General features: G+C 38.3%; 1 protein-coding gene across 2 annotated transcripts in view; it reads left to right on the plus strand.

The window, feature by feature from the left end:
* Positions 1-24412, plus strand: part of LOC124595750 (TBC1 domain family member 16) — a 94902-nt gene that overhangs the window by 18420 nt on the left and 52070 nt on the right. For both annotated transcript variants that reach the window (XM_047134626.1, XM_047134627.1), the window contains exon 6: positions 1734-1857. In XM_047134626.1, the coding sequence (XP_046990582.1) occupies positions 1734-1857 (124 nt within the window). The remainder of the gene's footprint in view (positions 1-1733; positions 1858-24412) is intronic.

Raw genomic sequence — 24412 nt, forward strand, 5'->3', positions numbered from 1 at the left:
TCAAGAAAAGCAAAACAAGTATAATTGAATATAATCGAATTAAATCAGGTGATACTGAGGGAATTAGATTAGGAAATGAGACACTTAGAGTAGTAGATGGGTTTTAGTATTTGGGCAGCAGAATAATGGATTATGGCCAGAGAGGAGAGCATATAAAAATGTAGACTGGCAATGGGAAGAAGAGCATTTCTGAAGAAGAGAAATTTGTTATCATTGAATATGGATTTATGTGTTAGGAAATCTTTTCTAAACGTATTTGTCTGGAATGTAGCCATGTATGGAAGTGAAACATGGCCGATAAACAGTTTAAATGAAAAGAGAAGAGAAACTTTTGAAATGCGGTGCTACCGAAGAATGCTTAAGATTAGTTTTCCATGCCATCAGTTTTGGACAGGATATCTCAGTTTGGTAAGCGTCTCACAGTATGTGTCAATTAGAGCGTCAGTTGTCAATGACATCACTGTCACTGATCCACATCTGCACAGCATTGTCAGTGTGGATACTGGGCCTGCCACTCTGTTTTTTATTATGCACGTTTGACATCCACTTTTAATCTCTTGAAACCATTGTATAACCTTTCCTTCACTCATTAATCTAGACCCCTTAAACTATGCACAACTCCTAATGAATTTAAGCAGCTGTAGGTCCTTATGCATCTCAAGATGAAGTTACAGCACACTTCCCAACTGGCAATTTTAACAATTTTTGAAGCCGTTGTTGTTTGCTTTCATCCTCAATTGAATGACAACTGAATTAAAACAATTACTTCTATAGCTCTAAACAATCATACATAACAATGCATTATGATGCTTAGTTCTGATCTGCCATCATTTAAATTTAAGCAAACAACCCTTATCTTTCTAACATGCTTTGTGTTTACGTAGATGTAGGTAACATGGTTTTTAGTAACCTGAATTAATTTGCATGTGTTGCCTTCTGCACGGTGCTATTTATTCATATTTTCCTAAAAATGTTTGCATTTACCATTTTTAGTCTATTATGTGTGTAATGAGTACCAGTTTATGTCAGTTAAACAATGGAAAATCCAGTATGGAATGTAACAATATTGTAAAAAGGAAAGTTGCTACACACCATATAGCAGAGTTGTTGAGTCACAGATAGGCACAACAAAAAGACTGTCACAGAATAAGCTTTTGGCCAACAAAGCTTATGTCAAAAGTAGACAACACGCACACACACACACACACACACACACACACACACACACACACACACACACACAGTCTTTTTGTTGTACCTACCTGTGACTCAGCATCTCTGCTATATGGTGAGTAGCAACTTTCCTTTTCATAATATTGTTATAGTTTATATCAGTTATGCACACAGTTTTCATCCATTTTGCTATAGCCAGATTTGTTAGCTCGAAATGATGTGCCTAAGTACAATTTCATAGAAGAATATGTTTTTTTATTCGGTGAGTGTATGTTTGAAATGAAGTATAGTTGATTTGTGGATTCAAAACACCTTAGAGATTCACATTCTTATAGCTAAACCTATTGGATAGTATTTGATGCTCTAATGCAGTTGTTTGTTTCACACTATAATTGAAATTCAACACTGCTCCTCACTCTTTTTATCGGCATGATGCTTCTTGTTTTGGAAGTATACGTTTGTTCTCTAAAATTGTGGTGTCAAGCCTACATGCTTGAAGCAAACTGTTCAAACATCTTGCATGTTGTACAATCACCAAACTACTTAAGCAATTCATTTAGGCCAGAAGTGAGTGAAGAAGAACTGCATCCTGAGGAAGGACACACAGCACCAATAAGCAGGGAAGTGTGGGAGAGCCTGCTCAACGAACTGGGGCAGGTAGAAGATGATCTGGCATTGCGAAAGGTAATGTAGACAAAAATCTTCTGTTAAATGATGTACATGCATATGATCTCTCTCTCTCTCTCTCTCTCTCTCACACACACACACACACACACACACACACACACACACACATGCTTACACTTACACATCTGGCACCATGTGAGATGTATCACAGTGTGAAAGTGCCATTTTAATTCCACACTTGTTCATGTTTAATGTGATTGGTATGACAATAATTTCAATTTGACAAATAGTAATAAAATTGAAGTAATAGAGTTAAAAATGATTTGAAGCAAAGCAGGGTGAATAACAGTATTGACTAAGAACTAATAGTGTTAATAATAGGGATATTGTTGTTGCTGCTAGTAGTAGTAATATTAATTATAATAATAATAGTGATAATATCAGATACAAAATATACAATGTGGTCAAATGTGATGGAAACACCAAAAGCACACAACACATTGCCATGCCTAATATGTTGTAGGAAAACTGTCGGCATTGAAAACAGCTTCTATTCCTCTTGGAATGGATAAATGCAGGTTCTGTAAGGTTTTCAATGGAATCTTATACCATTGTTCCAGCAAAATAGTTGGAAGTTCAGGTAATGATGTTGCAGGTGGATAGCGATGACACTCCCTCCTCTCCAAAGTAGACCATAAACGCTCAATAATACTGATATCTGGTGACTATGGTGACCAGAGGAGATGCAACAGTTCATCCTCATGCTCAAAAAACCAGTACTGGATTATGTGAGCTCTATGAGCAGATGCCCTGTTGTCTGGGAATACAGTGTCACCATTAGGGCACAAAAAGTACCATGGTCTGGACCTGGTCAGCCAAAATGGTCACATAATCCTTGGCAGTAATGCAGCCTTGCAGAGTAACCATGGTGCCCATGAATACCAAAATATGGTTGCTCAAATCATCGTTGAACCTCTGTCACTTTCCAGTCTTGGGACGTAAAGTTGGCCAGAAGTTAGATACATTGTGAAGGAAGACTCATCCGACCAAACAACTTTCATCCATTGCTCCGTACTTGATATTTTATGGCTTCAGCGCCACGTTTTCCTGCTACATGCATTACCATCATTGACGAGTGATTTTTGGAATTCCAGATTGCCCAGCAATTCCTTGCTTATGGAGCTCCCTATTGCGTTGTTTCGGCGCTTAGAAGGTTTGCAAGTGTGACATCCAATTCTGCAGTGATTTTTGCAGCTACTGTTATCTTGTTGTGCATCTTCAGATTTTCGTGGTGCAAACACTGTTCTATAAAATTTTGGGAGTGCAGCTGCATAAATTCAACTTCTTATTCTAATATTTTTACTGAATACCGTCCAGCCATCTTCAAAGCGAGCCGAGGTGTCACATCGGCTCACTCTGAAGATGGCTGGACGGTATTCAGTCGAAATATTAGAAGAAGTTGGATTCATGTGGCTGCAATCCTGAAATTTTATAGAACATACTGTTATCTTATTTTTTGTAATAATTCTGTTGTAATTTTGTGTTGTGACACATTCCATGACCATGGAAATTTGCTGCCCAGTTTGGTTGTGCAGAACTAGACATGTAAAAAAATTCTATGACCGTCTATCATGATCACTCAGCATGCACTTTCTTTGGTGTTGTGACTTCGTGGATGATATTTTTTCATTTGCCCTGTACGTGGTATAATTTTATCTGGTACTCCTTGAACCACGAAACACCAGCTACATTGATTACAGAAGCACCCACCATACAAACACCAACAATTTGCCCACATTAAAAGGCACTAAGCTCTGACATAATGTACTTACTACTACACAGAATGCAATTCTAACCATAACTAGCACTTGTAACATATTTAAGACATTGCACAGGTGCAGTTTGTGATCACTTACAACGGTTGAACCTGCAGGCTTGGCTAGCATCTGCTTTTATGTTCAAGCTTGCCTTGCTTGTGCCATTTCCATATTTTGTCCACCCCTGTATCTGTGGATTTACAACAATAATATTTTTTGACATAGCAAATTCTGAGGGAGAGAGATTTTGGAAGACTGCAGTAGCTAAGGATTTTGGAAAATGTGGAAGGTCTAGTGCAAAAGAAAGATGGACTTTTGCAAAATTACGTGGCCCCGGTGGAGAAATATATTCTTGTCCTGAGTGCTACCTCTATGTTTAGAAGGGGCAGCAATGTCAGTTGACTGTAACTTGTTGACCTGCGCATTTCGAGCGTTGTTCTTGCTATCTTTTTATTACGGTACACAACATGACACCACAGTCTTCGCACACTGTAGTTTCACGAGAAATTCTTTATAATCAGGCATTTGTAAATGTGTAACACCTTTAATGTATGTCAGAAGAAGAAAACAAATGAGTAAGAATCTCATTAAAGAATGTGCTTGAGAGGGTTGCAGAATCACTAAGTATTACAATTGAACAACAAAGAGAATAAAAATAGAGAAAGGAAACAGCTGCAAGTACTCCCAAAGGCTGAATTACTACTGAAAAGGTCTACAAGAAGGGAAGAAAATTGTATATTTAGGTAAAATCAAACAATTGAAAGTCCATATTAAAATATGAGGGTAATATTGACAAACAGGTTACCAGTATCATAATAAGTGACATTGTCCACTACACTCCATTTCTTACACCTTTTTTTGTTTTATAAGATTTTCTTCTGGTAGCCAGTGATCAGCCTTCTTTATGATTTGGTTAATCCTTTGTTATGTGACTTTTTCTTTCTCAGTATTCCAATGCGAAACTGTTGACATAGAACATCCTACAAGTTACGCGAGATATATGTTTGTGTGACAGCTTCAGATGTCAAAATTGTGCCTCTCCTACCACATTGTGTGCACAGGTACAGATCAAGTTATTTTGTGCACACTGTATGTAGTAATGGTACATACAGTTCATGATGTCAAGCCACTTGTCGCTTGAAAACTGGCTGGTTTTAGATGACAACAATGTATGGGCAGCTTGCTGCCTGTCCCTTAACAGCTGCTAGTTAGTCAGTTTACTTTACTGCCTGTCAGACATTTCATCTGTTTTTTGTCCTATAGAGGCCTTAATGTAGAATAATGAATGTCATTTTTTTCTTCTGGCGTCGTAATTTTATACATTGCTGTTCCTTTTGAACTGTAGTGAACTATTTCCAACAAACTTTATGAGGGAATAAATATAGTGTGAAGCAATAGTCAAAATGCCCAACTCCTTAAACAGATGTCCACAGGATGATTGTGGGCGAGCACAATGTATTATTCGTATAGCACATTATTGCACAATGAAGGCTTTCTTTCTTGAAGATGAGTTACCCCAGAACATTATTCCATATGAAATCATTAAACAAAAATATGTCAGCTTACCTGATTTGTCTCTCTCTCAAAGATTTACAATGATTCTAAGTGCAAATGTGGCTGAACTAAATTGTTGTAGGAGTTCCAAAATGTGCTTTTTCCAATCTAATTTCCCATCAATACGAACATCTAAGGATTTTGAAGTTTCCACCCTATTTGTTATTTCTTCATCATGTGTCGCTCTGACCTTCATTAGTGTAGAGCCCCAAGATGTGCAGAACTGAATATCTTGCATCTTTTTTAATTGAGGGTGAGACAATTTGCAGAAAATACGTCTTTGATACTTTTATGAACATTGTTTACCATTTTTTCTGTTTGGATGTTATGCTTAGATTTTTTTACAATACTAGTGTCATCTGTAAAAAGAACTAATTCTGCTTATTGTATATTAGAAGGAAGATCATTTACATAGATAAGGAACAGTATTGAAACTAACATTGAGGCTTGAGGAACCCATATGTGATTCTCCTCAGTCAGAATTATTTCCCCCCACTAGATTGGTTGATTTACTTAAGTACAACTTTCTTCATTCCTTTGGTTAGATATGACATTATCCATTGGTGGGTGATGCCATCAATCCCATGTTGTTGTTGTTGTTGTTGTTGTTGTCTTCAGTCCTGAGACTGGTTTGATGCAGCTCTCCATGCTACTCTATCCTGTGCAAGCTTCTTCATCTCCCAGTACTTACTGCAACCTACATCCTTCTGAATCTGCTTAGTGTATTCATCTCTTGGTCTCCCTCTACGATTTTTACCCTCCACGCTGCCCTCCAATGCTAAATTTGTGATCCCTTGATGCCTCAGAACATGTCCTACCAACCGGTCCCTTCTTCTCGTCAAGTTGTGCCACAAACTCCTCTTCTCCCCAATTCTATTCAATACCTCCTCATTACTTATGTGATCTACCCATCTAATCTTCAGCATTCTCTTGTAGCACCACATTTCGAAAGCTTCTATTCTCTTCTTGTCCAAACTATTTATCGTCCATGTTTCACTTCCATACACGGCTACACTCCATACAAATACTTTCAGAAACGACTCCCTGTCACTTAAATCTATACTTAATGTTAACAAATTTCTCTTCTTCAGAAACACTTTCCTTGCCATTGCCAGTCTACATTTGATATCCTCTCTACTTCGACCATCATCAGTTATTTTGCTCCCCAAATAACAAAACTCCTTTACTACTTTAAGTGTCTCATTTCCTAATCTAACTCCCTCAGCATCACCCGACTAAATTCGACTACATTCCATTATCCTCGTTTTGCTTTTGTTGATGTTCATCTTATATCCTTCTTTCAAGACACTGTCCATTCCGTTTAACTGCTCTTCCAAGGCCTTTCTGTCTCTGACAGAATCACAATGTCATCGGCGAACCTCAACGTTTTTATTTCTTCTCCATGGACCTTAATACCTAATCCAAATTTTTCTTTTGTTTCCTTTACTGCTTGCTCAATATACAGATTGAATAACATCGGGGACAGGCTACAATCCTGTCTCACTCCCTTCCCAACCACTGCTTCCCTTTCATGCCCCTCGCCTCTTATAACTGCCATCTGGTTTCTGTACAAATTATAAATAGCCTCTCGCTCCCTATATTTTATGCCTGCCACCTTTAGAATTTGAAAGAGAGTATTCCAGTCAACATTGTCAAAAGCTTTCTCTAAGTCTACAAATGCTAGAAACGTGGGTTTGCCTTTCCTTAATCTTTCTTCTAAGATAAGTCGTAAGGTCAGTATTGCCTCACGTGTTCCAACATTTCTACGGAATCCAAACTGATCTTCCCCGAGGTCGGCTTCTACCAGTTTTTCCATTCGTCTGTAAATAATTCACGTTAGTATTTTGCAGCTGTGACTTATTAAACTGATTTTCGGTAATTTTCACATCTGTCAACACCTGCTTTCTTTGGGATTGGAATAATTATATTCTTCTTGAAGTCTGAGGGTATTTCGTCTGTCTCATACACCTTGCTCACCAGATGGTAGAGTTTTGTCAGGACTGGCTCTCCCAAGGCCATCAGTAGTTGTAATGGAATGTTGTCTACTCCCGCGGCTTTCAGTGCTCTATCAAACTCTTCACGCAGTATCGTATCTCCCATTTCATTTTCATCTACATCCTCTTCCATTTCCATAATATTGTCCTCAAGTACATCGCCCTTGTATAGACCCTCTATATACTCCTTTCACCTTTTTGCTTTCCCTTCTTTGCTTAGAACTGGGTGTCCATCTGAGCTCTTGATATTCATACAAGCGGCTCTCTTTTCTCTAAAGGTCTCTTTATTTTTCCTGTAGGCAGTATCTTTCTTACCCCTAGTGAGATAAGCCTTTACATCCTCATATTTGTCCTCTAGCCATCCCTGCTTAGCCATTTTGCACTTCCTGTCAATCTCATTTTTGAGACTTTTATAATTCTTTTTGCCTGCTTCATTTACTATGTTTTTATATTTTCTCCTTTCATCAATTAAATTCAATATTTCTTCTGTTAAAATATCAATTTATTTAGGAGAATACTGTGACTCATACTGTCAAAAGTCTTACATAGGTTGCACAAAATGAGCCTTATGTTGTCAGTTTCAAGAATTACTTTCAAAGAAACAGTAGCAAATGTACCAGCTACTGTCTTGACCTACAGAGGAATTGTGTGCTAAGGTTGTCATGAGCTTCATGCATGTATACATTAGATTTTCGTTTCCTGTAGTTCTGCTACAAGTATGTCATGTTTTTTGGTTCAGCAGGAAATTTTGGGGTTGAGAAAACTTTAAGGGAAGGCATATGGAAGGTGAAACCACATATTTCGTCATTTGTTGCTTCATAGAATACACTTTATTGCTTAACGATGATTATTATGATTACCAATTAAAAACCTCAATCCATTTTTCTTCTCCTCCTCCTCTCTCCCCCCTCTACCGCCCCCCCCCCTCTCTCTCTCTCTCTCTCTCTCACGCACACACACACACACACACACACACACACACACACACACACACACACACACTCTGTCTTTCTTTCTTCCTTTCTCCGTTTCCCAGTTCAGTTCCTGTCTTCAGTTGCCCTAAACATCCAAGTGATTCAGAAAGTATCTTCTGATCAAGTCTTAAGAATACATGGATAGTCAGAACAGAATGGAATTGTGTAATAGTAGAGAGGGGGTATGAGGCAATAATACGGTGCAGTAACTGTTGTGATAGCATTTCTTTTTCCACCCCACTAGGGGATAGTGGCAGCACTAATATTACCTCCCACCAACTGTGAGTCTGAGTTTATCAGATTTCTGCAAACTCAGAAGCATACAGTTGAGACTTAGTCCCAGATATGCAGTGTGCATGGACACAGCCTTACGACAGACAGTATGGTTACACATTCTTGCTGACAATTAACTGATGGTCAAGCTGTTGTACATAACAAACACTATAGCAGACACCCACTCCTGGTGATGCCATAACTGTTGGAAGTTTGCAGCAAGAAATTACACAGAGACAGTAGTTCACAATCGTGGACCACTCTTGTCAGTCTCCCAAATGTGTTAGTCACTGCTGCATGAAACTGACACTTTACATCACTCAGTGGAATAATAGAAACAACACATCAGTCTGTGATTGACGTCATAATGGTTCACCTGTGAAGACTAAACTCAAAAAGACTGTCTCTGATAAGACACCATATCACTGTGTTTTGGGTTGAGATATTGCTCTTTTGACTGAGCTTTTACTGTAGAGGTGGCTATAAATGGTGTTTCATATTGTTAGCCATCGAGAAAACGGCCACGATGATCCAGAATAAGAGACATGTGCTAATGTATCAATGAAAAAAACCAAGTTTTGAAAACCTAATGTAACTGTATAGATAAATAACAATCTACTCACCAAGCAGCAGCAGGTGAACACACATATAAAAGGTATTATGTGTGCAAGCTTTTGGGGCAAATGGCAGAAGGGTTGAAGGAGAAGGAAGAGGGGTGAAGGGAAAAGACTAATGAAGTTTAGGAAAAGGGGTAGATTTCAGAAAAGTTGCCCAGAATCCTTATTTGGGGGAGATTTACCAGATGGGATGAAAAGGAGAGACTCTTTCCTTTTATACAGTTACATTGTGTTTTCAAGAATAAGAGACATGGAATACCAAATGGAGGTATTAAGCTTTTGCACGATCCGATACAACCTACACCACATGGAATCAGTTGCGTCAGAAGGAATGCAACCACCAAGCTGCCGCAACTTTATTTCTATTTATTACATCTTGAAACACATTCTGCTACAAAAACAATTATAAGTTACAGACAACAATAACAATACTGAGTTAGAGAGAGAATTAGCTCGATGGATCCAGTTGTTGACAGCAGGCTTCTGTGAAGTGGGATAACAAATTTTAGTGCACTGGTATGATGGATGCCTTCATAATACTGATGAGTATGTTGAGGAGTAACTAATCAAGTCTCTGTAAATACTTAAAAGATATTTCCTGCTAGTGAACTCATCATTGTTTCGCAATTGCTAAACGTGGATGGGAATAGGATACACGTCATGATCTCCTTTTCCTCCCCTCTCTCTACCCTCCTCCTCCTCCTCCTCCTCCTCCTCCTCCTCCTCCTCCACACTCCCTTTGTCCATCTCCTCCTCCTTCTCCCCTTTATCTTTCTCCATCATCTTATCTCCCCCCCTCCCACTCCCTGTATATCTCCTACCTCATACTCTCTGTATCCATCTTCTCCTTCCTCACGTCTCTCTCCATATCCTCCTTCCCCTTGTTTATATCCATTTCCTGATCCCAACTCTGTCCATCTCCTCCTCCCCCTCTTTCTGCCTTTATTTATTGTTATCACAAACAAAACCTTGATGTGGAATAAAAGTCAAAATAAATTGATAAATCAGTGGAATTATTAGTGCACAGGGTATAAGAGAGCTCTTTCCAGCTGTTAGATCTGTGAGCATTGGGGCTTTACTGACAGTATTTTGCATAGTTTAAATCTGTGAACAGATATTATAAAGTTAGCCATAAACACAACTTTCTGCTTTTCATTTGAAAATGACTGTGAAAAGGAAAACAAAACCACACATTTTCACAGCACAGCTTAGCATGTTCTTTCTCACAACTGGTTTAACGGAAAATGTTTATTGTTTGATTCTTATTTGATTTGCCTTCATACACTGACTACACTCTTCAGTCTTTGTGACACACCAAAGATATGATCACCACTAATAACACCCTGAAATATTGCTTACAGTTGTATTCGTTTTCACAAAATATCAATATTCAGAGCAGAATTGTTTCTTGTTATGAAAACATTAACCAGCAGAATCATCAAACAGAACATCAGCTTTTTTTATGAAGCCAAATCAATCGAGATGTTGTCGAGAGATGATCTTTCATACATGTGGCAATTGATTTTTATTTACATAGATTTATCAAGATCTCTGAATTAGATCTATGGCTGCATTGTTAAATTTTACCATTTTCTTTTCAGCTTGTTCATTGTACATTGATTTAGTCCTAATATAACTTATTTTCAAGTATTCTTTCAAACTTGCTCTTTTAAGTTCTTTCATTTATTGTTCAAACTTTACCTGCACTAGAAGCAAACAATACAGTGTTGCCTGGAAAATGAGGGTCGTTCAGATATGCTCCATTAACATATATGCCTCCTTCATTTTCCAAGTTAAGGTTCTCATAACATTCTCCGTGACTGCTGAGAATAGTTTTGGTGATATTAAATTTTCTTCTCAGTATCCTGATGAAGTCTACCAGGACCTGTAATGTTGACATAGATGTTGACAGCGTAATGACATGCTGAATCAGTATATTGTTTCTCTTGGGCTATTAGTACAGATTTTCTTTTAACTACATCTACATCTATATCTATACTCAGTAAACCATGGTGAGGTGCATATCAGAGAGTATGTCCCATTGTACCAGTTATTAGGGTTTCTTCCCACTCCATTTACACATGGAATTTGGAAGAATGATTGAATGCCTCTGAGCATGCAGTAATTATGATCTTATCCTCATGATCTCAGAGTGAGTGATATGTAGGATGTTGTAGTATATTCAGGGAGGCATCATTTAAAGCCAGTTATGGAAACTTTGTTACTAGACTTTCTCAGGATAGTTTACGTTGTAGCAGATCCACCTGCTTTATTTATTTTGTTAGGTGTCCTCAGTGTTGACGTACTGCGTTGCTACACTGGTTGAAAATTGGGGTTTGTAATTTGGACATTGACTATGGTAAATAATGTAGCCGACAGATGCACAGTTGCATTTCGCTGTCTTTTACTTTCTCTTTGCATAACCCCCCAATAATACACAGTTATATATGTATGGCCAGTGCACTATAGTATAAACTTTCCATAAGCCTCATTAATAGTTTGCAGGCGGACCTCGCCATACTACTAGAATAGTTTACTGTTGAATATCTGCGAGCAGTAACAACATAACCACATAGTTCACAGCCCTTCAAATAAATTGAACAGTCACTGTCATTGATTTGACACACAGTCTATTGGTGTAACACTTATTTCACTGTTAAGTTGTCGTTCTAAGCAACACGGGTTCCTCGTCTGAAACTCAGCTGTGGACTGACTGTCTTGCGACCAAAAATCGGACCTTATATATCATCACAATAATAGGTACTGAAACTACACATTGTTCAAAGTTAAATTTACAGAAATTACAATTAAAACTTAACTCATTAAATTAACTGAATACATCGAAAAATTCCATCTTTTAAGTTTCTTCTGCTACAATGTTTAGGCGGAATTATTTGTTTAAATTGTGAAATTAACATATATAGCTATGTAAACAATACTTTTGACAAAACTGTTAATTACTTTGGAATTAATTCAGGGGTGGTTTTGCTAACATGTTTTCGAATAGAGCCAAATAGATACTTTAAGATTACTAGTATTTCATCTTCCAAATGTTTATAATTAGTACACAATTTATATTTGTTTATACATCAACAATAGAATTTATGTTACAAAACAATTACTGATTTCACCCTATAATGAAACATAGTAACTAGTAATAGTAAAAAAAATTGGAAAATCAATTACATACATAAAACTAAGCACAAAATTAGATCTGGTGTTATATTCTTTAAAACTGAGAGCCAATCTTTCTCTGTTATGAAAATGCAAGTTGTATTTGCATATGCCAAAGGTAAATAGTTAAAAGTAACAAAACGAATTTAAGGAGGCAGATGGCAAAACAGAAGGGGGATTAAAAATATCCCAGCTTGCTTCATCACATCACCCCCTCAATGGATTGACCAGATAGATGTTGCAAATAGCCAACTGGGCAATTCAGTGACCACAAGTGATGCCAGAAATTGTGTTTAACAATGTATACACAAAAAATTATTACATAAGAAATCTTATCAATAACTACAGTACATATGTTTTTTCTTTTTTTCTTATAATTTATAGTTATGTGAACTGGCCCTATGAAAATCTCCATACAAAATAATTGCATACGGTGTATTGTCGTACAATATCACAAAATATCTACAGTTATACTGTTATCAAAAAATTAGGCCTCTCTTCATCATAAGTGATGTCCTATTTGGGTTAGCTAAGATTACTTTTAAAGATACATATCATTTGATACAAGTCCTGTCTTGCTGAACAAAAATTAATCCTCATGGGTAGCAAAGAAGTTAAATTACACTACGCATTGCAGTTAATGTTTAGACAAAAAAATTCACTTGCTCAAAGTTTAGTGTTTTGTTCAATCACTTTCACACTTTTAATGAGCTTTAACACACTTTCTCATCAAGCTGTCCACGACTTCAACAGTTCCAAGTGACAGTTATCAAGGAAGTGCACCGTGATTAGTTCCCTTGGAAGTGGTTCTCCTCTGTCACAGTACATGAAAAAATGAGACAAAATACCCTATTTTAGTGCACTTACTTTTAATTTTAACTTCAGTCTAAGAAAAAGAATGTTTAACACTAATGGCAAATGATAGTCATTACTTCATAAATAAATACATTACATAGTTCTCATAACATTATAATAATTAACGCTAAAATTGGCTATAGTATGAAAGGTGTGGAGTAGAAAAAAATTTAAATCAAGTGCTCACTACACTACAAAACATTACTTCAGGTCATAACTGTCTGAAACTGGTTAAACTTGAACGATTTGGGTCTCTTTCTCATTTGCAAAGTAGCAAAAACTCAAGATGTGCAGTAGATTTACTATTCATTACGCTATGAAAAAAGAATAGAGCCACCATCGCAACTTAATTACTGTTCAAATCAAGATTAAGGGGTGTAAGCTGTATCAAATCATTGCTCCACTTCACTATTCAGCTCTAAGCACCACTCTCATTCAACCATAAAATTAAATCCTCACAAAATGTTGCCAAATAGATGACCTTCCAGAATATCCACATCAGTCTAGCATCACAGTGATCAGTTAATCAGCAAAATTACTGTTCTTCATCCCAGTATTACCACTTCAAGCTCATAATTCCTCGGAACACTAATAGAAGTTTTCAGATAACCTATATATCCAATGATGCAGCATTATATGACTTGTAAATATTGCTCTTTCTGTTAATCTCTCATTCCAAGCTGCAGTGTCATGAATTGCACAATATAAACAGTACCCAAGGCTGCCTAGTTCCAAATTAGATCATCAATATAGTTACACCACATTCGTTTGTATATAGTTACATTTTTCATTAATCATGTCTGTCAGCACCATTATTTCACTTACGTTTCTTACCTTGCACTCCACTAGGTAACATTCTCAAAAAAATATCCCTATTGCAGAGACAGGCTCCGTAACCATTAAGCCCCTAACATTATTCATTATTTCATTATTTTATTATTTCATTATGTAATAAATAAACACCTGCTCTGCTTATCTAATGCAAAATTGACTCTCCTGAAAAACACTCCACAGTAACAGATACTTATGCTAAGGCAAACTTAACTCTCATTAACGATCAGACAAAATTATCACTTAGAAAAATTATTATTTGCTTGACATTCTAGCCTGAAGGGCGATATATATACAAATCTTGCTTACTCTTTCCACACACATTACTCCAGGCAACTATGTTTGAAGTTGTAAATTCTTAATTCTAGAAAAGGCTGTACCATGAAACAGATTTATGGGTAGATAGTTATCTCCTCCATATACTGACTAGACTGACCACAATTAATATTAATACCTAGTATTTAAGATGGTTTGTATTGTATATTGCCTCTGTTGCTGCACCAAATCACACTAATTTCACACATGAGCTGATTACTTCATATGTTAATTATCCTTTACATATGCTGAAGCCTTTCATTTTCAGTTTACCTTACCTCAATGTTTGACAGAAATTCTGTAATCATGGTACCAGTTTATTTTCTTCCATCCTCTTATGAGTACATTGCTTATAACTAATGCAACATAATGTACAATAATATATACATAGATACACTGGAGAAACTTTTTCTAAAATGTTTCTATACTAAAGTATGCTACTGCACAAAATCACATGACAGTTGAAGAAGGGATGTTCCTGATTCACTCGTGAACTACAGATAGGATAGGAGAAGAGTTTGACTGCCTCAAGAAACACGAAAAATGAGAAAGACAGCTGGGGTAAGCATTATTGTCACATAATGATTCCAACACAGAACGTTGAACCCCCTACTTGCTAATTGCACAAGAAATTAGTTCCAAATAGTACATCAGTGCTGAGGTTTTGAATCACCAACAAATTGCACTTCAACAACTGTCCTGCCTCTTGTTTCACACTCTTTAATAGCTTACCAGTAGCACCAATAATTTTTATTCCAGAAACATGCATCACTACTATACCCTCTGTATTCTTAATAGATTCATTAAATGCCTGTGACAAGCCATTCAAATGACTACCACTGTCCAGTAAACACTTTAACATGTATACCTTGTACGCTTGCTGTTATTACAATGTGACCACTTGCTTTTTACTTACCATGTGATCTTGTCCATACAACAAATCCTCATTAATCCTTTATTTACTTAACACATTGCCCTCATTATTAATTATAAATTCAAATACCCCATTCTCGCCGCTACTGGATTCGCCATTGCTATCATCATTACAACTACAGTCAGAATCAGACCCACTGTCACTTACGCTATGCTTTAGATTTAGTATCTTTTCCACTTTTTTTATTTCAGTCAATTTTGAATCTACATTTTCATTTACTTTTACCAGTTTTTCCTCTACCACTACTGCACACTTGGGATCTAGCTCAACTTCTGAATCACTTCTAATGTGATCAATTTGGTTCTCAAGTTTAACTCTATTTTCAGCACTATTGTGCTATTGTCATCACAAAGTTTCTCTCTCTCTTCTACACATTTAGTACTCAATGTTAATTTCTCATCAGTATTATGTACTACTTTCTTTATACTATTGTCCTCCCTCCTAACATCATCTTTCATAGCTATATTACTCAAACAACTCATTATAATTTGCCTTAACCTCACTTCACTTCTCCCTAAGTCATAAACTTTGGCCCTTGCTGACTTTCGCTACTAGACTTCTCCTCCTTAACCTTAACGTCCACTTCAGTGCTTTTTTCATCCATTTTGCTCTCTACAATAGTACTTTTGTCCCCATCATTCAAATTTAGATTCATGTTTGATTTATAATCACTTACATCCTTTTGTTCATTTAAAAACTTAACCTCTACAGCTTTGTCCTCAGTCACACTGTCTTGTTTGTTAAGGCCACTTAATGCAAAACAGCTTTTGCTATGAAATTACCTTATTCTCATTCATTCTTCTGCTGGTGCTGCTGCTGCTGTGGTTGTCCTCTTGGTCCATGATCTGCATGGCTGTGGCAAGTTTTAATTCTCAGCACGGCATCTTGTTTACCTCCTGTCAGCTGCAGCATGCTGATTGGTTGCTCCTGTATTCAATGGCTGCTTCCATAGAACCTGCCCGCTGGTTGGCTGCAGTACCTTCTTTGTTATGAAACCCCAGCTCCGATTGGCTGTATCACTTCTTCACTGTAAACCACAGTTGATTTCACTTTTCAAAGTTCGCAAGTCTTTGTTTTATTGTGGCTACATACAATAATCCTCACCCGCAAGGGCACCACAGAAATGGTTCAAATGGCTCTGAGCACTATGGGACTTAACATCTGAGGTCATCAGTCCCCTAGACTTAGAACTACCTAAACCTAGCTAACCTAAGGACATCACACACATCCATGCCCAAGGCAGGATTTGAACCTGCGACCATAGCAGCAGCACGGTTCCAGACTGAAGCGCCTAGAACTGCTCGGCCACAATGGCCGGCAAGGGCACCACATGTAGCAGTTCCACATGCTTTATTTATTTTGTTGGGTGTCTTCGGTGTCGACGTACTGCATTGCTACACTGGCTGAAAATTGGGGTTTGTAATTTGGACACTGACTACAGTAAATAATGTAGCCGACAGATGTTGCATTTCACTGTCTTTTACTTTCTCTTTGCAGAATCCACCAATAATACACAGTTATGTATGTGTGGCCAGTGCACTATTGTTTAAACTTTCCATAAGCCTCATTAATAGTTTGCAGGCGAACCTTGCCATGCTGCTACAATAGTTAACTGTTGAACATCTACAAGCAGTAATAACATAATCACATTGTTCACAGTCCTTCAAATAAATTGAAAATCAATGTCAATGCTTTAACACAAGACCTGTTTGGAGTAACACTTATTTCACTGTTAAGTTAATACGTTGTTGTCATTCTAAGCAACACAGGTTTCTCTTCTGAAATTCGGCCGTGGACTGACTGCCTTGTGACCAAAAATCGGGCCCATAAATATCATCACAGTAATAGGTACTGAAACTACACATTGTTCAAAGTTAAATTTACAGAAATTACAATAAAACTTAACTCGTTAAATTAACTGAATACATCGAAAAATTCCATCTTTTAACAGTTTCTTCTACTACAATGTTTAGGCTGAATGATTTGTTTAAATGATGAAATTAACAAATATAGTTATGTATACAATACTTTTGGCAAAACTGTTAATTACTTTGGAATTAATTCAGGGCTGGTTTTGCTAGCATGTTTTCAAATAGAGCCAAATAGATACTTTAAGATGGCTAGTATTTCATCTTCCAAATGTTTATAGTTAGTACAGAATTTATATTTGCTTATACATCAACAGTAGATTTTAAGTTATGAAACAATTACTGATTTTGCCGTATAATGAAACATAGTAACTAGTAATACTCAAAATAAATTAGAAAATCAATTATCATACATAAAACTAAGCACAAAATTAGATCTGGTGTTATATTCTTTAAAACTAAGGGCCAGTCTTTCTTTTTTATGAAAATGCAGATTATATTATGCTGGACAGTGAAGGGGGAGGCGTGTTTATAGTGATAAAAAGTGCAATAGTATCGAAGGAAATTGACGGAGATCCGAAATGTGAAATAATTTGGGTGAAGGCCACGGTTAAAGCAGGCTCAAACATGGTAATTGGATGCCTCTATAGGCCCCCTGGCTCAGCAGCTGTTGTGGCAGAGCACCTGAAGGAAAATTTGGAAAATATTTAGAATAGATTTCCTGACCATGTTATAGTTCTGGATGGAGATTTTAATTTGCCAGGTATAGATTGGGAAACTCAAACATTTATAACGGGTGGCAGGGACAAAGAATCCAGTGAAATTTTTGTAAGTGCATTATTTGAAAACTACCTTGAGCAGTTAAACCGACAACCGACTTGTGGCGATAACATATTAGACCTTCTTGTGACAAACAGACTGTTGAGGATCAGTGGACAAAGTTCAGAACCATCGTACAATATGCATTAGATGAGTATGTGCCAAGCGAGATCGTAAGATATGGAAAAGAGCCACCATGGTACAACAACCGAGTTAGAAAACTGTTGCGGAAGCAAAGGGAACTTCACAGCAAACATAAACATAGCCAAAGCCTTGCAGACAAACAAAAATTACATGAAGCGAAATGTAGGACTGTGCGAGAGGCGTTCAATGAATTCAGAAGTAAAGTTCTATGTACTGACTTGGCTGAAAATCCTAAGAAATTTTGGTCTTATGTCAAAGCGGTAGGTGGATCAAAACAAAATGTCCAGACACTCTGTGACCAAAATGGTACTGAAACAGAGGATGACAGACTAAAGGCCAAAATACTAAATGTCTTTTACCAAAGCTGTTTCACAGAGAAAGACTGCACTGTAGTTCCTTCTCTAGATTGTCACACAGACAACAAAATGGTGGATATCAAAATAGATGACAGAGGGATAGAAAAACAATTAAAATTGCTCAGAAGAGGAAAGGCCGCTGGACCTGATGGGATACCAGTTCGATTTTACCCAGAGTACACGAAGGAACTTGCCCCCCTTCTTGCAGCAGTGTACCGTAGGTCTCTAGAAGAGCGTAGCATTCCAAAGGATTGGAAAAGGGCACAGGTCATCCCTGTTTTCAAGAAGGGACGTTGAACAGATGTGCAGAACTATAGACCTATATCTCTAACGTCGATCAGTTGTAGAATTTTGGAACACGTATTATGTTTGAGTATAATGACTTTTTTGGAGACTAGAAATCTACTCTGTAGGAATCAGCATTGGTTTCGCAAAAGACGATTGTGTGAAACCCAGCTCGCGCTATTCGTCCACGAGACTCAGAGGGCTGTAGACTCGGGTTCCCAGGTAGATGCCGTGTTTCTTGACTTTCGCATGGTGTTTGATAGTGTTCCCCACAGTTGTTTAATGAACAAAGTAAGAGCATATAGACTATCAGACCAATTGTGTGATTGGATTGAAGAGTTACTAGATAACAGAACGCAGCATGTTATTCTCAGTGGAGCGAAGTCTTCTGAAGTAAGAGCGATTTCAGGTGTGCCATAGGGGAGTGTCATAGGACCATTGCTATTCATAATATACATAAATGACCTTGTGGATGACATCGGAAGTTCACTGAGGCTTTTTTCGGATGATTCTGTAGTATATCGAGAGGTTGTAACAATGGAAAATTGCACTGAAATGCAGGAGGATGTGCAACGAATTGATGCATGGTGCATGGAATGGCAATTGAATCTCAATGTAGACAAGTGTAATGTGCTGCGAATACATAGAAAGAAAGATCCTTTATCATTTAGCTACAATATAGCAGGTCAGCAACTGGAAGCAGTTAATTCCATAAATTATCTGGGAGTAGGCATTAGGAGTGATTTAAAATGGAATGACCATTTAAAATTAATCGTCGGTAAAGCAGATGCCAAACTGAGATTCATTGGAAGAATCCTAAGGAAATGCAATCTGAAAACAAAGGAAGTAGGTTACAGTACACTTGTTTGCCCACTACTTGAATACTGCTCACCGGTGTGGAATCCGTACCAGATAGGGTTGATCGAAGAGAGAGAGAAGATCCAATGGAGAGCAGCGCACTTAGTTACAGGATCATTTAGTAATCATGAAAGCATTACGGAGATAATAGATAAACTCCAGTGTAAGACTCTGCAAGAGAGACGCTCAGTAGCTTGGTACGGGCTTTTGTTGAAGTTTCGAGAACATATCTTCACCGAGGAGTCATGCAGTTTATTGCTCCCTCCTACGTACATCTCAAAAAGAGACCGTGAGGATAAAATCAGAGAGATTAGAGCCCACACAGAGGCATACCAACAATCTTTCTTTCCACGAACAATACGAGACTGGAATAGAAGGGAGAACCAATAGAGGTACTCAAAGTACCCTCCGCCACACAACATCAGGTGGCTTGCGGAGTATGGATGTAGATGTAGATGTAGATGCTAATGGTAAATAGTTAAAAGTAAAAAGCAAATTTAAGGAGGCAGATGGCAAAACAAAAGGGGAATTAAAAATATCCCAGCTTGCTTCGTAACAATGTCTATCTTGAAGGGTCTCCCAGTTCAGTTCCTTCAGTATCTCTGTGACACTCTCCCATGGATCAAACAAACCTGTGACCATTTGTGCTGCCTTTTTTGTACACATTCACTATCCCATGTTTTCCTATTTGGTACAGGTTCCACACACTTAAGCAGTACTCTAGAACTGGTTGCACAAGTGATTTGTAAACAATCTCCTTTGTAGACTGAGTGCACTTCCCCAGTATTCTACCAAAAGACCAAAACCTACCACCTGCTTTATCCACATCTGAGCCGATGTGATCATTCCCAATTCGAAAAGATTCTCTACATGTTGTGCCAAAGGGTGGCCTACTTCGCTCTTATCCACAGTTTGGCGGTGCCCATTCATCATGGTGGACAGATGGTTGGTAGTCATACCAATATAAAAAGCCGTGCCGTCATTGCAGCAGGTTGGTAAATGACATAGCTGCTTTTACAAGTGGTCTCGCACCTGATGGGGTAGGATAAACCTGTGACAGGACTGGAATAGGACAAGGGGTTGGGATTGGGAGTGGCACAGGAATGGACTAGGATATTGTGGAGTTTGGGTGGGCAGTGGAACACCACTTCAGGAGGGATTGAAAGTATCACGGGTAGGATGTCCCCCCGTTTCAGAGCACGGTGATAGATAATCAATGATCAGGGGTGGGCCACCTGTGAAAGCAGCCATGTCGTTTACCATCTCTGCTGCAATCATTGCACAGCTTTTTGTATTTTTATGACTGGCAACCAGCTGTCCACCAGGGTGAACAGCCACAGCCCGATTGTGGCCAAGAAGAAAGTAGACCCCCCTGTGGCGCAACATGCAGCTGAACATAACATGCTTGATTTCAATGGCTGCTTCACTACTCAAGCCATCTGGATCCTTCCCTCCCCCACCAGCTTTTCGAAACTGCACTGATGGGAGTTATCCTCACAACACATTCTCTGCTCCCGTAATTACCCTGGCCTCAGTCTACAGTAACATATTGCCCCACATCCTCCCCCAACAGTTTCCACCCCCTATGTCCTATCATCTCCTCCCCATTCTCAACTCCCACCCTGTTTATTTACAGCCCACTGCCAATACATCCACCCATCTTTCCCCGCTTATCTCATTTTTTGTTCCTTTTTTCGTGATCTCCCTGCCCCACAATCTCCTGACACTGCACCTGTTGGAGGCTAATCACTGCACACTCCACCAGACAGCGTTCATCTCTCTCCCTACCTGTGCACTGCTATCCCTTCCCCTTTCCCTTCCCCACTCCCTCCAGATTGCTGCTTGCATCCAACGTGATGCTGCATTCCGGCCCGAGATGCTGTGTGTGCAGGAGACACATTTAACCGGTGAACCCTTTGCTTCCACCCCTCAATGTGCAGGAAAAGAATTCTAACTGCTTTCAAATACCTCCCCCTGCCCCTACTCCCCCCTCCTTCCCTCTACTTTTCCCCTTCTGATACAGGATGATCTGCCTATTATTGTAATAATTCTATTGTATCACACTGATAGTATGTAAAGGATAGATTGCTACTCACCACATACAGAAAATGTTGAGTTGCAGATAGGCACAATGAAAAAGAATGATAGAAATATCTCAACTTGTGCTTAGTCTTTCTTCAGAGGTAGAAAATTCACACACATTCACACAAGAACAACTCACACATCCTGGACTTTCTACAGTAATAATATCCATCATTTGGAGCAGTCAATTACGAGGGTCACTCCAAAAGAAATGCACACTATTTTTTAAAAAATCCATCTTTTATTCTACATGTTTGAAAGTTTTACGGTGTGTAGATACATCCTTTAGGAACAATATTTTCATTTCTCCACGTAATTTCCATCCCTCTCAACTGCCTTACACCATCTTGGAACCAGCGCCAGTATACCCGCACAGTAAAATTCTGGACCAACCTGTTGGAGCCCGCTTTCATCACATAACCTGCTTACCCACCGACTAACTGTACTGCGATCAACAGCAGCATCTCCATACACTGTGGATCACAGTGTGGAATGTTAGATCCCTTAATTGCGCAAGTAGGTTAGAAAATTTAAAAAGGGAAATGGATAGGTTGAAGTTAGATACAGTGCGAAACAGTCAAGTTTGGTGGCAGGAAGAACAGGACTTCTGGTGGGATAAACGTATTTATGAAAATAGAGGTAATGCAGGATTAGGTTTACTAATGAAATAGGAATGTGGGTAAGCTACTATGAATAGCATAGTGAATGCATTATTGTCACCAAGATAGACACGAAGCCCAAACTCACCACAGTAGTACAAATTTATATGCCGCCTAGCTCCACAAATGATGGAGTGATTGAAGAAATGTTTGGTGAGGTAAAAGTAATTATTCAGATAGTTATGGGAAATGAAAATTTAATTGTGATGAGGATCTAGAATTCAACAATAGGAAAAGGAAGAGAAGAAAAAATTTTAGGTGATATGGAATACTGAAAAGGAATGAAAGAGAAAGCCACCTGGGAGAATTCTGCACAGAACATAATTTAATCATTGCTAACACTTCGTTTAAGAATCATGAAAGGAGGTCATATAAGTGGAAGAGACCTGGAGACGCCGGAAGGTTTCAGATTGATTGTATAATGGCAAGACAGAGATTTCGGAACCAGATTTTAAATTGTAACACACTTTGAGGGGCAGATGTGGACTCTGATCACATTTTATTGGTTATGAACTGTAGATTAAAACTGAAGAAATAGGAAAAAGGTATTCAATTAAGGAGATGGGACCTGAATAAGGTGAAAGAACTAGAGCTTGTTGAGAGTTTCAGAGGTAGTATTAGGGAATGATTGATAAGAACAGAGGAAAGGAATACAGTAGGAGAAGATTGGGTAGCATTAAGAGATGAAACAGGGAATACAGCAGAGGATAAAGTAGGTAAAAAGATGAAGGCTACCAGAAATCCTTGAGTAGCACAAGATATACTGAATTTAATTGATGAAAGGAGAAAATATGTATATGCAATAAATGAAGCAGGCGAATGGGAATACAAACGTCTAAAAAATGTGATGGACTGGAAGTGCAAAAGGCTAAGCAGGAATGGCTGTATGACAAATGTAAGAATGTAGAAGCATGTATCAGTAGCAATAAGATAGATGCTGTCTACAGGAAAATTAGAGAGACCTTTGGAGAAAAAAGAACCAGCTGTATGAATATCAGGAGCTCAGATGGAAAACTAGTCCTAAGCAAAGAAGGGAAAGCAGAAAGGTGGAAGAAGCACAAGGTAGATTTACTTGAGGGCAATATTATGAAAATGGAAGATGATGTAGATGAAGATGAAAAGAGAAAGACAATACTGTGTGAAGAATTTGACAGAACACTGAAAGACGTAAGTCAAAACAAGGCCCCAGTAGTAAACAACATTCTGTTAGAGCTACTGATAGCCTTGGGAGAGCCAGCCATGACAAAACTCTACCATCTGGTGAGCAAGATGTATGAGACAGGCAAAATACCCTCAGACTTCAAGAAGACTATAATAATTCCAATTTCAAAGAAAGCAGGTGCTAAGTATGAATATTACCAAACTGTCAGTTTTAATACGTCATGTTTGCAAAATACTGACACAAATTCTTTGCAGAAGGATGGGATAATTGGTAGAAGCCAACATCGGGGAAGATCAGTTTGGATTCCAGAGAACTGTAGGCGCAGGCAAGGCAATACTGATCGTGTGGCTTATCTTAGAACATAGATCAAGGAAAGACAAACCTACATTTATAGCATTCACAGACTTGGAGAAAGTATTTGACAGTGTTGACTAGAGTACTCTCTTTGAAATTCTAAATGTGGTGGGGGTAAAATACAGGGAGCTGCAGGGAATTTGCAAATTGTACAGAAACCAGATGGCAGTATATAAGAGTTGAGGATATGAAAGGCAAACCGTGGTTGAGAAGGGAGCAAAACAGGGTTGTAGCCTGTCCCCGACATGATTCAGCCTGTACATTGAGCAAGCAATAAAGAAAACCAAAGCAGGGTTGCCACAAATTCTGGAAATCAAGGAATTTCAAACATGTCAGAGAAATTTGAAAAATAAAAAACATGGGTAAAATCTGGTTTTTGTCTCTTTAGATAAAGTGGTTTGTTCACTGAGATGTCATGCATCATCACTGGATGGGTGCAGCTGAGTACATGTGCTGCTTCCCTGCTCCCTCATTCTTTACTGCTTCTCCCCTCAGCTTGCAGTCAGTGCTGCCACAACTTCTTGCCACTAGCCTAGCTGTTGCTGACAAGAAGCAGGGAGGCGTTAGGAGTGTTTTTTTTTTGATCTGATTCTCTGAGACTGTTGACCCAGTAGCCAGAGATGGCGATCATGTGTGCATGAGTTGTGTCTGATGATTGTGTGAATGTGTGTGTGTGCTCTCATATTC

The sequence above is a fragment of the Schistocerca americana genome, chromosome 2 (genome assembly GCF_021461395.2).
Source record: "Schistocerca americana isolate TAMUIC-IGC-003095 chromosome 2, iqSchAmer2.1, whole genome shotgun sequence".
NCBI lineage: Eukaryota > Metazoa > Arthropoda > Insecta > Orthoptera > Acrididae > Schistocerca > Schistocerca americana.